At 49.8% G+C, this 15,903-nt stretch overlaps 2 protein-coding genes across 2 annotated transcripts in view; both read right to left on the reverse strand.

Moving 5' to 3' along the window:
* Positions 1 to 316: 316 nt before the first annotated feature.
* LOC125756128 (uncharacterized) overlaps positions 317 to 15,903 on the reverse strand; it is a 42,633-nt gene continuing 27,046 nt past the window's right edge. Inside the window, exons 7-13 of the mRNA XM_037646940.2 lie at positions 15,129 to 15,184; positions 13,834 to 13,953; positions 13,478 to 13,652; positions 11,714 to 11,813; positions 11,514 to 11,620; positions 9,508 to 9,639; positions 317 to 545 (exon numbers count right to left, since the gene is read on the reverse strand). Of these exons, the coding sequence (XP_037502868.2) occupies positions 417 to 545; positions 9,508 to 9,639; positions 11,514 to 11,620; positions 11,714 to 11,813; positions 13,478 to 13,652; positions 13,834 to 13,953; positions 15,129 to 15,184 (819 nt within the window). The 3' untranslated portion in view covers positions 317 to 416. The remainder of the gene's footprint in view (positions 546 to 9,507; positions 9,640 to 11,513; positions 11,621 to 11,713; positions 11,814 to 13,477; positions 13,653 to 13,833; positions 13,954 to 15,128; positions 15,185 to 15,903) is intronic.
* On the reverse strand, positions 1,038 to 5,427 carry LOC119377509 (probable RNA-directed DNA polymerase from transposon X-element). Its single transcript, XM_049411308.1, has one exon. The coding sequence runs from the start codon at positions 4,820 to 4,822 to the stop codon at positions 1,133 to 1,135; it is 3,690 nt and encodes a 1,229-aa protein (XP_049267265.1). The 5' UTR covers positions 4,823 to 5,427; the 3' UTR covers positions 1,038 to 1,132.

The following is a 15,903-nucleotide window of genomic DNA, read 5'->3' on the forward strand; positions in this document are numbered from 1 at the left end:
GGGCTTTCTAAGGTTTTATTCAGAGGACGGCTCACGGGTGTACTGGTGCTCGCAGGTGAAACCATATTACTTCGTACCCGTGCAGCCACTGCGCTAGAACGCTATTGCGCCTGCGCAGGACGCTCAGTGAGCGTGTTGAGGAAAAGATTCTCGCTCGCTCTTGTGATGCGACGCCCTCGTGGTTTTTCTTGTCTGCTTGGTAACGAAGATAACAATGCAATAACAATGAATCTCAATGCCTAACTTGTGCGGTAAATCGCGAAATTTCATGACGTATGGAAGCATATTAGCGAAGGGCAAGGATCGTAAAACTAGCTAATGCACACAATTGCTGGCCGCGACCTCGGTAGCGCCGGTGAGTTTATTTGCACGTCTGTCTAAGTAGTAGAGCTGGAGAACCGTGCGATCTCTGTAGCTCAGAGGAAGGAACCCATGACGGGGTTGGTGAGCACGTCGCAGATGACTAGTAGGTACACAACCAGTGCCGTGCCACCGAAAAAGAAAAGCATAGTGGACGGCCATATCGCAGTCCCGAACATCTTGGCCTGGAAAAAAAAGAAGAAAAAAAATGTGTTTCAGCGCACACGTTTTAACGCCTGAAGGAAGGCATACAGATTCATGTGCAGTGCACCTCAAGGTAACTCGACCGCGCGCGATGTTTGTTAACATGCGCTGTGATTCAAGCGTCTACGCGACAGGACGGTACGAGTAGCAGTTTAATTTGAAACGTGGCCGCAGCGTAGCAGTTCGGGCTAGTTTGTATAGCTTCATCTTCGAACAGCGTACATCGTAGCGTACGCATATGGAGAAAGGAAGGGGGCGCTACCCCCCCCCCCCCACACACACACACACAATCGTCTAAGGAGGGTGCGAAGTATGTTCCATTCCGTTACGCAGTCGAACCCTTGCTGTCATTGTTTAAAGTGCAGACTTACGGTCATGCACGCGTTTGACGAGAGTGGCGGCCGAGGGATCCTGATGCGCTCGAAGAACTGCTTGCTTCCCCCTTTACCCCTGAGTGAGTGAGTGAAACAACTTTTATTGACGATCCGGCATAAAGGGGGGAAGGGGTAGGGGAATTAAAGCGAGACACTAGCGTGCTCGAACGTCCCGGAGCAGCAACCTACTCGCGTCAAACCCGTGGGGGCGCCGCTTTCGGCCGCTGGCGTTCCAAGATGCTAAGCACGTGCTGGACCACGTCTCTTTGTTTGCCTGGCTCTCGGCTGATGATCTTGCTGCTGATGGCAGTTGGCATTGCTTCTTCTTGGTTACCCGGCGGTGGCGCACAGTCCCAGAGGAGGTGTCTCTGGGTGGCTCGCGCCTTCTTGCAGTGTTGGCATATATACGTGGTGTATACCTCCGGGCAAACGTGCTTTGCCCAGACGGGGGTCCATATGGCTTGTACTTGCAACTGCCGTAGTGTGGCTGCTTCGCTGCGTTGTAGGTCTCGGTGAGGCGGTGGGTAGAGGCGTCTGCTAGTTCTGTACCACTGCAGAACGTCGCCGTAGGTTGTGATTAAATACTCTTCGTCTTCGACATCGGGTCGTTGCGACTCCGAGGAATGTGTTGACGGAGACCCGCGGCTAGTTAGCGCGTGTGCCTCTGTATCTGCCTCCTCGTTGCGGTTCGGGCCCGCGTCCAGCTCCCCGGCGTGCGCAGGGAACCACTTGACGGTAACGTTGGTTTCCGGTCTTGCTATTGTTGAACATACTCTTGCAGTGGTTCCATGGACGTTGTTTGTAGCAAAGTTGACTATTGCCGGCTTCGAGTCGCTGAGGACCGTGCGGCAATCCGGGATCGCTAGTGCCAGTGCGATTGCAAACTCCTCGGCTTGCGTGGGCGACTTGCACCGTATGCTTCCCGACGTTGTGAGTACTCCGGTGTCTGCAGCGATGACTGCTGCTGCGTACGTGTTCGGCCGGTGGGGATACTTCGCCACGTCCACGTAGTACGCGCTCGGATCGTTGGCGTGACCCTTTGTGAGGGCCGTGGCTCTCGCCATTCTCCTTTCTTGGTGTACTTGCGGATGCATGTGCTTCGGTAAGGGTGGTACCCTCAGTCTTTGGAGAACGTCCCGGGGTAGATGCTTTGCTACCTCCGGGGTCGTCGCTGGCGCGTTGATTCCGATGCGTTGTAGTATCGTTCTTCCCGTCCTGGTCTGGGACAGGCGGTGATACTGCGCCGTTCGCTGGGCTTCTGCGATTTCTTCCAGCGTGTTGTGAACGCCCAACGCGAGCATGCGTTCCGTGTTGGTGTGGGGGTATAGGCCCAGGGCCGTCTTGTATGCCTTTCTGATCATCGCGTCAATCTTGATCTTCTCCGCCGCTTTCCAATTGTGGAACGACGCCACGTAAGAGATGTGGCTGACTGCAAACGACTGGGTGAGTCGTAGTAGACTGTCTTCTCTCATGCCCTGGTACCGCGTGGCCACCTTCTTGAGTAGCCGGGTGGCCAGCGAGAGCTTTGCGTGGAGCTTCTGTACCGTCACGTTGTTGCGGTTCAGGTCCTGGAGGTGCAGCCCCAAAACTCTGAGCGTCTGCACGTGCGGTATCGGCGTTCCGTCTTGGGTTACCACGTTGATGTGCTGCGTTGTCGGGCGTCGCGCACTTTGCGGTGAGATCACTAGCAGTTCCGACTTGGTTGGTGAACATTTGAGTCCGGTGGGTCGTAGGTGTTCTTCTACGGCGACGACGGCTTCTTGGAGGGCTGCCTCGATCTGGCTGTCACTTCCTCCCGTTGACCACAAAGTGATGTCGTCCGCGTATATCGTGTACTTGATGTTTCTAACACGTTCCAATCTTCTTGCAACGCCTATCATGACGAGGTTGAACAACAGAGGGGAGATCACCGAGCCCTGCGGGGTCCCCGTGCTCCCCAGCTGCTTGAGCGGCAGTTGTAGTTCTCCTGCCACAAGCCACGTGGTGCGGTTGGTCAGGAAGTCTTTGATGTAAGCGAACATCCTCTCCCCCATGTTGAGGTGGGACACCTGCCGAAGGACGGCCGAGTGGTGTACGTTGTCGAATGCTCTCTGGAGATCCAGCCCGAGCACCGCTCTGTTATCCAACGTGGGAAACTGTCTGTCCACGATTTCGTTCTTGAGTAACAGCATGGCGTCCTGGGTACACAGTTTGGCCCGGAACCCCAGCATTGTGTGTGGATATATGTTGGAGTCTTCCAAATAACGTTGCCATCTGTTGAGTAGGACGTGTTCTAGCACCTTGCCCACGCACGACGTTAGAGAGATGGGTCTCAAGTTGTCTATGCTGGGTGGTTTGCCCGGTTTGGGGATCAGGACCGTTTTCGCGGTCTTCCATTGTTGTGGTAGCTTGCCCGTCCGCCAGCACTGGTTGTAGTACTTGGTGATGGCTTCGATTGCCGTGTCGTTCAAGTTCCTCAATGCTTTGTTGGTAACTTGGTCCGGTCCGGACGCCGATTTGCAGTTAATTGTTTGTAGAACCGCTCGCACTTCCCATTCTTCGATGTCGGCATCGAGCCTCTCGTTGGTAGCCCCTTCGTAGCTGGGGAGTGGATCCGTTGGCGTTACGGGAAGATACTTGGCGTCCAGGCGTCGTTGCACCTCAGCCTCTCCCATTTCTTTGACGGCTTTGTGAATGGTCTTGTTCAGCATGTAATGCTGAGCTCCCTTGGTTGTCTGATCGTTGAGCAAGTGGCGTAGCAGGCGCCACGTCTTGCCTTTGTGTAGTTGACCGTCGGCTTCTTGACACACCGCGTGCCACTGCTGTCTGCAGAGGACTGCGCTGTGATGCTCGATGTCTCTGTTGAGTTGTGCTATACGTTTGCGTAGTTTTCTGTTGTGGCGTTGACGTTTCCAGCGCCGTCTCAGCGAGTTGCGGGCTTCCATGAGGTGGGCTAGTCTGCTGTCCAGCATCGTAGCCTCCAGCTCCGCTTCTACCGTCTGAGTGGCGTCTTTGGTCGTGGCGTTCAACATGTTGGTCCATGCTTCTATGTCTTCAATGGTTTCCGTAACGTTGTCTTCTAATTTCTTTCTGTACTCGTGCCAGTCGACGATTTGCTGTTGCTGTGCTCTTTGCGTGCTCTCTGCGATGGGTATTGTAATTTCGAGTATACAGTGGTCACTTCCCAACGTCTCCCCGGTGTTCCGCCACGTGACACCACGCAGTGCCGAGGCCGTGCTTATGAAGGCGAGGTCCGGGTTTGTGTCTCGCTGCGTCGACGTTCCGTTTCTCGTAGGTGCGTTGGGGTCGTTTAGCAGTTGGTAACCTGCGTCCATTGTTTCGTCGTAGAGGCTGTGGCCCTTCGCCGTCGTGTATGGATACCCCCATGCCGTATGTTGAGCGTTGAAGTCTCCACACAGTAGGGTTACGTTGGAGCCCGCGAGCTGTTGCGCTTTGTGCACAAGAGTGCGGAATTTTTGCTGGAAGTGCTTCGGATTGCTGTACACGTTGATTATAAAAGTGCTTTCACGGCACTTGCGCTTCCCGGTGACGATTTCGACCGTGGTGTGCTCGATGGCGCCGTTGGGTAGCAGCTCGTGATCTACTGAGGTTAGATTCTTCTTCACCAAGGTGCAGACCCCCTGCCCTGCGCCTTTCCCAACTGTTCGTGCGCTGGGGGGCTTCGCAAAGGATCTGTACCCCGGTAACGTCGGTGGGGTTTCACTGTGCGTTTCTTGTAGTATTATAACGTCGGGTCTCTTGGTGCTTTGCTGTATGTACTGTTGTAACGATGCTTTTCTCCCCTGTATGCCGTTGGGATTCCATTGCCATATGAGGAGGTGATGCTGTTGTGTCCGTGCTCTGTTTCTCTGGATAGCGGTGCCTGTTGCCGTTGTCCCGTCCATTATTGCGGTTGGGTGAAGGCCTGTTGTGTGATTAGTCCTGACGCCGTAAGCGCGTGTATCAGTGCATCCAACTTGGTCTGTATTCCTTGTATGGTAGACTGCATGCCATGTATGGGTGTCACCAACGTGTCGAGGCGTGCGTTGGTAGCATCGAGGCGATCGTTAGTAGCCTTGATGGCTTGGCTCAGGGTTTCGTAGTTGGCTTTCATGGTCTGTTCCAGTCGATCTTGACGTTCTTCTAGGCTGTCCAGCCTAGCGTTGACTCTTCGTTCACGTGCGTGTTCGAGCGCTCGCTTCTTGGGTGCCGGTTCGCTTGTCCTAGCAACGTCGATCGTTTCGGGTTCTGCGCTGTTGGCTTCTGTGGTAACTGGGGCTTGTACCTCCATGGCTGAGTTTGTGTTGTTTTCCGTTGGCGTTGGGGGTCTTGATTGAATCTGCGGCGGCGACGGTGGCAGTGTCGGAGTCGCCTGTTGCTGCTGCGCGTTGATGAGTTGGTTCAACTTGGCGTTCATCTCTTGCATTTGAGCTCTCTGTTCGGCGATGCATCGCTTGAGCTGGTCGTTTTCGTTGCGTAGTGACTGGACGGTGTTGTCATTTGCTTGAGCTACGTGCATGTTCTCGCTGCGCTTGCCGTCGGTGCTTCTGCCGCGGCTCGCCGAGCGTCCCCTGCTTTTGTCTCGCTTCCTCGAGCGGCTGCGTTTTTTCTTTATTAGATGTGCTTCGTTCTGTTGTTGCTGTTGTTGCGGTGGCAGCTGCGGGAAGTCTTGCGACGAAAACGCTGATGCCGCGTTTCTGCGCTCCCATCTGCGCTGAGTAACTACGAAGGGCACCTTGTACTTGTTCGTACAGCCTTCCGCGCCCGTGGCGTGGGCTCCGTTACACAGCTTGCAACGTGGCTTGCACCGCGCCGCGTGGTCTGCCGCCGGGTTAGGCGCGCCACACGCAAAGCAGATCTTGGTTTCCGGTGTGGGGCATACATCGGCCCGATGGCCGATTTTGCCGCATGTCCTGCACACGTTGTGGTGTTGTCTGTATAATGCACACTTTACTATAATGGAGCCATACTTTATGTAGTTGGGGACCTTTGTTCCTGCGAACAAAATGACGATCGAGGTAGTGTTTCCAATCCTGTGCGCCTCGAGGGCCTGTGGGTTTGCTTGGTTAATGATATTCTCGTGCAGATCTTCAGCAGTGTTCTCTACTGCGATGCCACGGATCACTCCTTTCACTGTGCCGTGAGGCGCAGTGCAGTAGGCATGCGTTTCGTAGTTACGGCCCCCAATGTACAGGGAGCGTACGCTTGCGTAGTAACGTGCTCGTTCTTCATCGGGCGTGCTGACCACGATGATGTTCTGCATGGGGTTAGTACATATCGTATCTGCTTTAGCTGCGGTCTTGGGAACGTTGGCTGCCGTTATGACTGCGGACATTACGATGTCGGCTTCGAGTCTCGCTAGGCATAGCCCCCCTCTCGGTCGTATTACAATCTTCTGCTCTTCCCGCGGCAAATTCAACGGCATGCGGGACGCTTTGGTGATTCTCTCTATCATGCGTTTTGCTTGAGCTTCGCTAAATTGCGAAGTTGGCTTGCTGTTTTGGGTAACTTCGTTAAACAGGGGCTTATTAAGTCGTTGGCTTACTTGTTTTCCAGAGGTTTTCCATCCCACGATGTCGCTTGGGTGTAAGTCGTTGCCGTGCACCGCGACTGCGGTGCGGCCGGTGCTGCGCAGCACATCTTGGTCGTTGATCGTGTCGGTGGTCGTAGTGTCGTTGCCGCCAGCAGAAAAGTCCATGTCTTCCGTAGCAAGGGCCGTGAAACGGTTGTGGGAAACGGCGTTGAGCTGCGATGAGGCCGAGGCCATCTTCGGCGATGAGGAGTCGAGCGTCGTGCCGTAGAGCGGGGCCGGGCGGCCGACGCAGCTGCGCGCCGCGGCCGTACTCGTGCTAAGCCTAGGCGTGGTCCGCTAGACCCAGCGTCGCTTAAGTGAAAAAAAAACGTCGAAAATTGACAAAAATTCCGGTTGACCGGGCCAAAAAGGGTATCAATCGAGTCCAGGGATATTCACGGACACTGTAGTGATGATTTCCAATCGATTGGAATCAATTAAGGCGGCACAATTATCGAAAACTGCGGAGCTCATGCGGAGCACGTCTGCTCTGCTCGGCGACCGGAGCGCCCCCCCCCCCCCTTTACCCCTAAAAAGCTGGGAACTAAAGGCAGGCCGTTGTGAGAAGCACGTGATCACTTCATTTTCATTTCTGCGTCCATTATGAAGTCGGTTTTCTTTCGGAGTCGGCCATTGGGGTGTGTCTGTGGGGGGGGGGGGGGTTGCGCTGTGCTGAAGCTGCGCACCCCCCTAATGGAGAACCCAGCGCACGGCGCGCGCACACACGAAGACACAAATGTTCGTGTCGTCAGTTCATTTTTGCGTCTTTGTGATTGTGTTCGCTGTTTGAAGGTGTAGTTCCGCCGATATTACCCAAGACCGAACAGGTTAGAGGATCCAAGGCAGCCCGGGTGTATCAGTTAAGTTTGTTTATCAGAGGCGCGAGATGAGGCAATGGGCTACGCCGTATACAGTCGGCACCTTGGATGAACGCGCCCCTTCAGCTAGGCTATACGTGTGGAGGCGGGTGTCACTTGCATCGAAAGTCGCCGCATGTGCGATTACTTTCCACACATTTCACTAATTTCACAGCGAACCTGCTGAGACCAGTTCCGCAATGGTTTTAATGTAGCGAAAGTATAGGTATACGGGTATGTATGCGGGTGCTACGACGTTGTCGATATCAAATCATAAATGGAACTGAACGTGTGTCAGAGCGCTGAATTCGCTTTGAGACTTAATGATCAGGGTTATCTGCGTTTACCATTCGAATTGATACATGGGCGGCTTTTTAACTGGCAGGCATGTCCGCGCGTGAAAGTATAGCAGCAACTGCTGCTGCGTTCGAGCAACGCCGTCAGCCAGCAGCCTACAGTGAGTTCCGAAAGATGAGAACTCGCTTATGCAGCCTGCCTTTAGCGTTTGTCAGATTAGTATGCCAAATGCGTGCTCAATGCAGCTCTCCTCCTCCCCCCCCCCCACACATAAAAAAAGGAGCACACTGGATAGTAGTATCTCAAAACTGGTACTCTTGCTTTTATTTTAGATGCGAAGTATCTTATGGCGGAATTCAATCCGGTGGTGGTGGTGGTGTGCGGCGTGACCACCGTTACTGCGCATGCGCATACCCTCTCCACACACCTCCTCTCCACCCCCCTCACCATTCCTCCTCTCCCCTTCCCCTCTCCACTTCTCCCCTCTCCCTCTCCCATGTCTCTCTCCACTTCCCCTCTCCCCTCCCCCTTTCCACTCTTCCTCTGAAACGCGGGCTAGACATGCCGAAATTCTCTCCTGCGCAACGCTGCGATGAGCACCAGCGCATGCGCGTCCCCTCCCCCTCTTTCTCCTCTCCTACGCTGCCCCCCTCTCGCACGCCTGTCGACCGCGTTCCCCGCTCGCCCTGTGAGAACGGCCAGGCTAGAGGGAAGACAAGACGCGCGTAGCGTTCCTCTTCGCGTTCCACGACGCGAGGTCGGTAGCATGCCCAACGAACGCCAACGGAACGCGCTCGTGCAAGTGCTCCGGCTTCGTATTGACTCATGGTGCCCTTTAGCGGGAAATGGTGTAATTTTTTATTTTGTTTTGTCTCTGAACTCAAGCATTCACCGACACTGCTGCAATTTTAGCCCATTTTCCTACTATATAGATCTGATTTTATAGCCGCTGTGGTACAGTGGTTATGGTGTTCGGCTGCTGACCCAAAGGTCGCGGGTTCTGCCCCAGCCGCGGCGGTCGCATCTCGATGGAGGGTAAATATTAGAGGCCCGTGCACGTTAAAGAACCCCAGGTGGTCGAAGTTTCCGAAGCCCTACACAGTGGCGTGCCTGATAATCATTTCGTGGTTTCGGAACGCAAAAGACCAGCATTTATCTGATTTCGCGCCTTCGTTGCGCCAAAATGCAGTTGTAACGGTTAAATGACGTAGTCAATTTGGGACGTAAAACCCCAACAACAATAAAGACGTAGTCAATAATACTTTTCGGTGCTTTCAGCGGAACATAAGCAAATGTAGTGTATCGTGAATAATTATTAGTTTAAAACAGGAGGCGCTGGTTTAAAACGACACTTCTGGTGGAATATAAGTGTTTTTGCCGAGCTCTTTTATCGTCGTTAGTGTCGCATGTATTCAAGTAAGATCATTAAGATGGGAGCAAGCCGTGGCATTGGCAGAAATTTATTTCGGGGGGGGGGGGGGGGGGGCACGTTCTTGAACCGACATGGGGTGCGGGCAGGTAAGTGTCGATTTTGTGCTCTGTATCACATGGTAAAAAAACGGGGGGGGGGGGCACGGACCCGGTGTGCCACCCCCTGGCTACGCCACTGGCAGCAAGCAACAACAGATAAGCAGGGGCAAGAAAGCGCGTGCGAATTAGTTTGGGAAACAAGGCATTAATTCCTAAACTCTCTTAAGTGTGTGCGAAGTTCGGAGGCTTAATGTTCGAAATAGACAAATAGAATTACGAGCAGCAGAATGTAGCCCCTGTTTCCCGTGTCGTCAGTCCTCCGTATATAAAGCGCCCACGGCAGTGAAAGTTTGTGACTGCGTTTGTGCGAAAATCGCCGATGCGTGTAACTCACCCTAAGTTTCATGTTCCCGACGAAGAGAACGAAAGAATCGAGATCGAACTCTTGCACGTCCTGGTAGCCGAAGACTCTGGACTCGATGCTGATCTTTGAGATTTTCAACCCCACAGCCGTCACCCGGGATGCCTGCGGATGAAACAACGCATGCTTTGGTTTTCATTGCGATTTCTTGAGTTGTTTATTGTTTGTTAAGGGGCATTTTCTTTTCTTGTCGCGTCCTTCCGAAACGGTTGCGTTTCACATGGAATAAGCATAATTCTGATTAGACGTCAAGAAGTGGAAGGATTTGTTCTCACATCGAACAGTTTCCTCCTAACCGGTAATTATCTTTCCACAGCCGGTAGCGTCGCTATTGTTATAACGGGCCACCGTGACCTAGATGGCATTGCGCTGCTGAGCTCGAGGGCACGGCTTCGATCCCCTGGCCGTACCGACTCCATTTGGCTAGGCGCGAAGTGTAAGAACTTTGATACACGTAGGTTTATGTGACGTTAAAGAAACTGATATATATATATATATATATATATATTATATTATATTATTATATATATATATATATATATATATATAATATAATATAAACAATGTAGTGCTAACAAAGGACCCGGAAGTAAAAGTTCAAAAAAATCAAGCACGTAGGAAAAAATGTTCTGTAAAGGACTGACGTTTCGTCCGCGGGACCGGCCTTCGTCGGAGTGATGCGAACATGCGACGGTAACGCAATATAAAATGCGCAGTAACGTATCATAGCGCTGTTAATGGCTGACAAGCGGTTGTTAAAAGCACGTGGGGAAACAGTGCGCGTGATAGGACAAGAAAAAACGAGAGTACACGCGTGCGCACTTGCGCAAGACAAAACGAATAAAAGAGTAAAAAATGATTAACAATGAGTAAAAAATGATGAAGCCACATAACGTGTGTGTCACCGGCACAAACATCAATAGCACGTCATAGGTACAACTGCGAGCAAGTTATCGATAAACATAAACGCGGGTGTAACATCTTGTGTATATATATATATATATATATATATATATATATATATATATATATATATATATATATATATATACGGCATGCCTCACAATGAGATTGCGGTATTGGCACCTAAAACAGCAGAATTTTTTTTTCTTATGTTGTCTTTCACTGTCACAGTTTTGAGCGTGTTGTAGGACTCTTCTTCATGAGGTGTAATTTTGCCACATCGCTGAAGCTTACAGCATAATCGAATCGTTTTTGTGTACATGAATGTGATGTTCACTACACTGGAAACACGAGTATTTCGTGGGCAAGCCATATCACCCGGTTCGTTGTAATCTCATCACAGTGCGCTTTTTAAAGGAACGAATGAACAGGAGAGAGAGGAAAGGCAGGGATGCTAACCAATTCAGCATAACCGATATGCTACCCTGCATTGGGGAAAGGGACGGGGGAGCTTGAAACTTAGGGGTAGAGAGAAAGAGAGAGAGAGAGAGGAGGGGGGGGGAGCACACGTACACAAAATCACACTCCTCACAGCCACAATAGCGTTATTGGTCTATAACCGCCGCAAAAAAAAAAAAAAATAGTACCAGATATGCAGCTGCAAGGATAGTGGACGGATGGTTGATGATGACAACGACGGCGACGAAGTCGAGACTGCGTGTAATAGGGCTACATGCACGTACAAACCAATACTCCATTATTTCTAGAATCTAGCTATAAACTACTAACATCGGACTGAATAGAGCAAAAATATTAAAATAAGGAGGTGAGAATGTCAATCCAATGCGCGCTGTGTCAAAGCATGCCTAGATTATTTCGACAGTTTTTCACGTATTGAGATGCACAGCCGTGGACGGCAGAGAACTCTGCTAACGAATGAAATCTGGAAATTCGCAAGCATATGATGGAATCCGATAGCGCAATACAGACGCGTGTAATAAGCGGAATAAGTGGCCTTCTTCCTACAGTTGCAACCATAGATGATTATATTGATGATCAAAGGAAAGTAACCTGACCTGATAGAGGGGAGCAAACATGGCGATTATCCACACGACTGGATAGGCTGCCCTGTAGGCCAGCACGACAGGTGTCTTGTCGTGGTTGAGAAGAAATAAGAATATACCTGTAAGAAAAAAGGAAGGTCGCCGTGGGTTAATGACACAACTAATTCAAGGTGCGTGCAAAAGAAAAAAAAAAGTGTTCAATCGCGACGTACCAATGAGCGCATGAATTGAAAAGTTGATGATGAATAGAGCAGTAACCTTTCCAAGGTTGCGGTTTAGGTGGCTGATGTAGTCGTTACTTGCCAAAAGCTCCTGCAAAGTAGAACAAAGCAAAATTATAGGGCAATAAATTTACTGTTCCAACATTATTGAAATTTTGTCTCAAATATCGCTATAAATCGTTCCTGCTTTCTTTCTTTCTTTCTTTCTTTCTTTCTTTCTTTCTTTCTTTCTTTCTTTCTTTCTTTCTTTCTTTCTTTCTTTCTTTCTTTCTTTCTTTCTTTCTTTCTTTCTTTCTTTCTTTCTTTCTTTCTTTCTTTCTTTCTTTCTTTCTTTCAAATGCCCCGTTTTGGCAATCAAACGTTTGCTGCACCATTGCTGCCTGCCTCCTTCAAGTGCGTATAGAAGTATGAGCGTGGACCAATTCCTAACGCACCGTGACCGTAATCGCAGAACTGATTCTGACGCTAGAAGGCTTCGAAAGAGCAAGCATTGACGATGCTGGCTAGCTAATGTCAAGCAGCCCTTATGAATGAAGACAACCTTATGAAATCGCTCATACCTGCAAGATTATGATTTTGCAATGCGATGAAGCCATTGGGACCTCGTTACATTTTATTTGCATAGCACTTCCGAAGCTCTCAATCGTGTCTAAAGATGGTGCCCTTGCTGTCGTGAATGACAATCACGCACACACCAATCAGTCACAATGACCTGCTATGTGCAATTAGCTGTGCAAGTCAGGGAGCGGATTCACAATTTTTGGCTAGTCACTTTAGTGTTGTGAAAGCTGTTGTCAAGATTGGCGGCGCCTCTTCTTAGAAAATAGTTCAGCGTAAGAAGTGGCATACGAATTCACAAAAGTGAGCATTCCGTTCGTAGGAACAGCTCGTCTTTTGCTTGCTGCCTTTGCTAATATTACCAGGCTGTAATGTGTACAAACTCCTTCGCGAGTTCAGACCGCTGCTTATTCGTGAATAACTCTAGGTTTCCACAACCATGAACCGTTTTAAATGGTGGTTTTGGCACGTTAAACCCCAGATATTATTAGTATTACAGTTTTAACTGAGTGCGGCCTCCAGTCATGGCTGTCAAATGACCTGAACAAGGCATGACTCCCGACTGTGTTCATAACTCCCAACAGGCTAATTCGTTCCTCACTGCAGCATCGCAGCGTGCAAGCGGGTATGTCACATCTTTTTTTTTCTATTTTGCGGGAATCTGCAGTATGCAGACAAACACTAATACTTAATAGATAAAAAGTTAGAAACTGTCGAATCAGATGTTTTGCAAACCGATCTACAACTTCCTAACTGGAATTTTTTCCCAGCTTCGTTGCTTCAAAAGTTGGTCAATTAATCTTGTGCCTAATTATTCATTTAACCAGAACACAAAAATAGTGTGACTCACTCCATGAAATAGTGAACAACACACGAACTTGGCTGTGTCGTCGTAGAGTGCGTCGGTATATTTTTTAAACTCTGGCTAAAGATAGCTGCAGGGGCACCCTGCATAAGCGATAGCTGCAGATCTGAGACTGCAACGCAAGCGCTCACCTTGATACCAATCTAGTTAAAACACACTAAGGACCTGCTTGAAGTGCGAGTCGTACTAGTCTCGTATCATGCAGTCTGTGGCCCCTGCATGGCAGCGGCAAGCGTTTGCACTGAGTGTGTTGGTCGGTGGCGCCTGCTCTGTGAGTGTATACCCGTGTGTTCATAGCGGGTGCTCGTACGAGCGAGGTAGCGGCGACTGACGTGCATGCCCTCGCGGATGGTGATGCGCTTCTCTCGCAGCCTCAGCGCCACCCCGCGCAGGTAGATGATGATCATCTCGCACTGGGTGCAGTAGTTGAGCACCACCGCCATCTCCACAATGGTCATCGCCAGCTGGCCCATGATCCGAAGTGTGATTAGCAACACCGTCTCCCACCTGCACGGAGGCCCACATTAGCACGGGCGTTACAAGTGTATACTCCCTCTGATTTGTTCTCTCTGCATCAATGTAATTGCGCGTAATGCGGTCACCCGGTTGCGGCTTTACGCACATTTTAAAGGAATTATACGTTTAATATAATTAATCTTTTTTAACCCCAATGCACGTTGGTACTCACTCTGGTAACTTTGAAAAAGCTCTCTCCACAAGCTGTTCTTCACTTTCCACGGCCAAGTTGTAAAGTATTTGTACCGCTATCTGCATAAGCGTCCATACTATTCCAGCCAGGAGGAACCTCCTGTCGAAAGGAAAGTAAAACAAAAAAAAATGCTTATTATTTTGCCGCACGTGTTAGCGACCGATATTTTATCAGTTCGCTATGATGAAATATCGCCGTGTCTTAAGCTCTTTTTGTGCTTCCCCACACGCGATAGTAAGCTTTGAGTCATTAGCAGCTACCCCTCTGTACGCCCCTTCATTTAATTGTTCCCACTTAAACATTACATTCTCAAGTTTTTCCGCACCAAAACCGCGATATCATTGGCACATCGAAGTGGAAAAACGCCAGATTAGTTTTGAGTGCTTGGGCTCCGTAACGTGAATCTAAGTACGCGGGCGTTCTTGAATATCGGCCCCATACGAATGAGGCCGCCGCGGTCGGGTATCGAACCCGCGGCTTCAAGCGAAGTAGCGCAACGCCACGCCAATGCGCTACTAATGCGCGCTGGGTTCTCCTATAGCGGAGGCTTTGTACCCAGGAGAAATCGGTAGGGTATTGAATGTTTGACTGCATTGCTACGCATGGTTGAACTCTGTGGCATGTTATCGTCCTGCGTGGCCTTTTAAGCACTGTCATGGCTAGTTTATTTCTCCTTAGTAAGCGAAAAACTGCTGTGAACCGTACGGGTAACGATGCACAAAATACAGCCTATATAGATCTACAATGGGCATGCACCTATCCGGAACGCTATGCGGGCAATATCTCGATAAAATTGGACTTCCTGTGCACATTTGAACTCTGTCATTCATAGGAGAGATAGCTTTCATCGATTTGTAAACATTCTCGGCTTTTTGAATAGATCCTTTTTTCTGCCATATAATTGGGGAATTTAATATTTTCGAAGGGCGACACGCTATAGTTTTCTTTATTTTTTTTATGAAATAAACGCAGAGACTTTCGCTTATGTCCTTTTCTTTTGCTGACAATAAGCATTGCGAATTTAAAATACGTAACTGCGGCATGCAAATCGGCCTGAAGTTAGCAAGTACTTGAACTTGCATAAGTGGTTTCTCGCTTTGTTTAGACGACTTGGCACGTCATCCTCGTCGCAATGTGACGGCCACTACGTAGTAATGAGCTCGCACGTTTGACGTTTCTCTCTTTTTGATTGTTTTTAAGCCCACCCAGAAACTGTTTTTGCGAGTTTGGCATTGCGTGCGAGTAACTTATTGCTCATAAGGAGTTAACTATACCTTGTAATCGTTATGATGATCCTCTCCGTAAAGTATGCCGACGACTGCAGGAACACCTGAAAAAAAAAAAAAAAACGGTGATGAATAAATTGGCGATGAATAAATTGCGACCCTGGCGCACCCACCAAATACTTGTAGCCTTATATTGTGTTGTGTCACAGAGTAATTTACACAATTTTCAAGCGAACCTTGTTATGAGTTGCAGATTTCGGCGGCGGCGGCGTTGTACACGAAAAAGAGAACATGCTTAACTGTATCATTTCGTTAAGCGTCACATGCGGTTGCGTTTATTCCGCCCAAATACGTTTATGTGCACTGGTGCACGTCGGGAGTCGTTATTTTCGGCGCCTCATCACAATGTTTTGTTCGACATCTTACTGAAGGCAGTGTACATTTATATCGAAAGAGCAAAGACAACAATGCAGCTTTAATTGTTCTCCGCTCCGCCGTATAACGTTCGCTTTGTTTAAGGTGGCTTGGTCTTTTGCACACAGCGTGCGATTTCAACCACTCGCCGCCACCTGAACGGGAGCTATGGGCGTGCCTCCGTCGACGGCGTCTATTCTACACGCGGTGCATGCGTTACGAGAAAAATAAATAACGGTAATTTCAGATAACAGGCGCGTCCTACATTGCGTTATCGTTAAAACAAACGCGCCATTTTAAGGGAGAGAAAGAAAAAGCTTACTATAGGCGAAAGAAAACATGCGGAAAACGAGCATCCAATTTCGTGCTATGTTTTTTCCCTGGCAGTGACCTCTGCCGCAGCCACTGC

The sequence above is a fragment of the Rhipicephalus sanguineus genome, chromosome 1 (genome assembly GCF_013339695.2).
Source record: "Rhipicephalus sanguineus isolate Rsan-2018 chromosome 1, BIME_Rsan_1.4, whole genome shotgun sequence".
Lineage (NCBI taxonomy): Eukaryota > Metazoa > Arthropoda > Arachnida > Ixodida > Ixodidae > Rhipicephalus > Rhipicephalus sanguineus.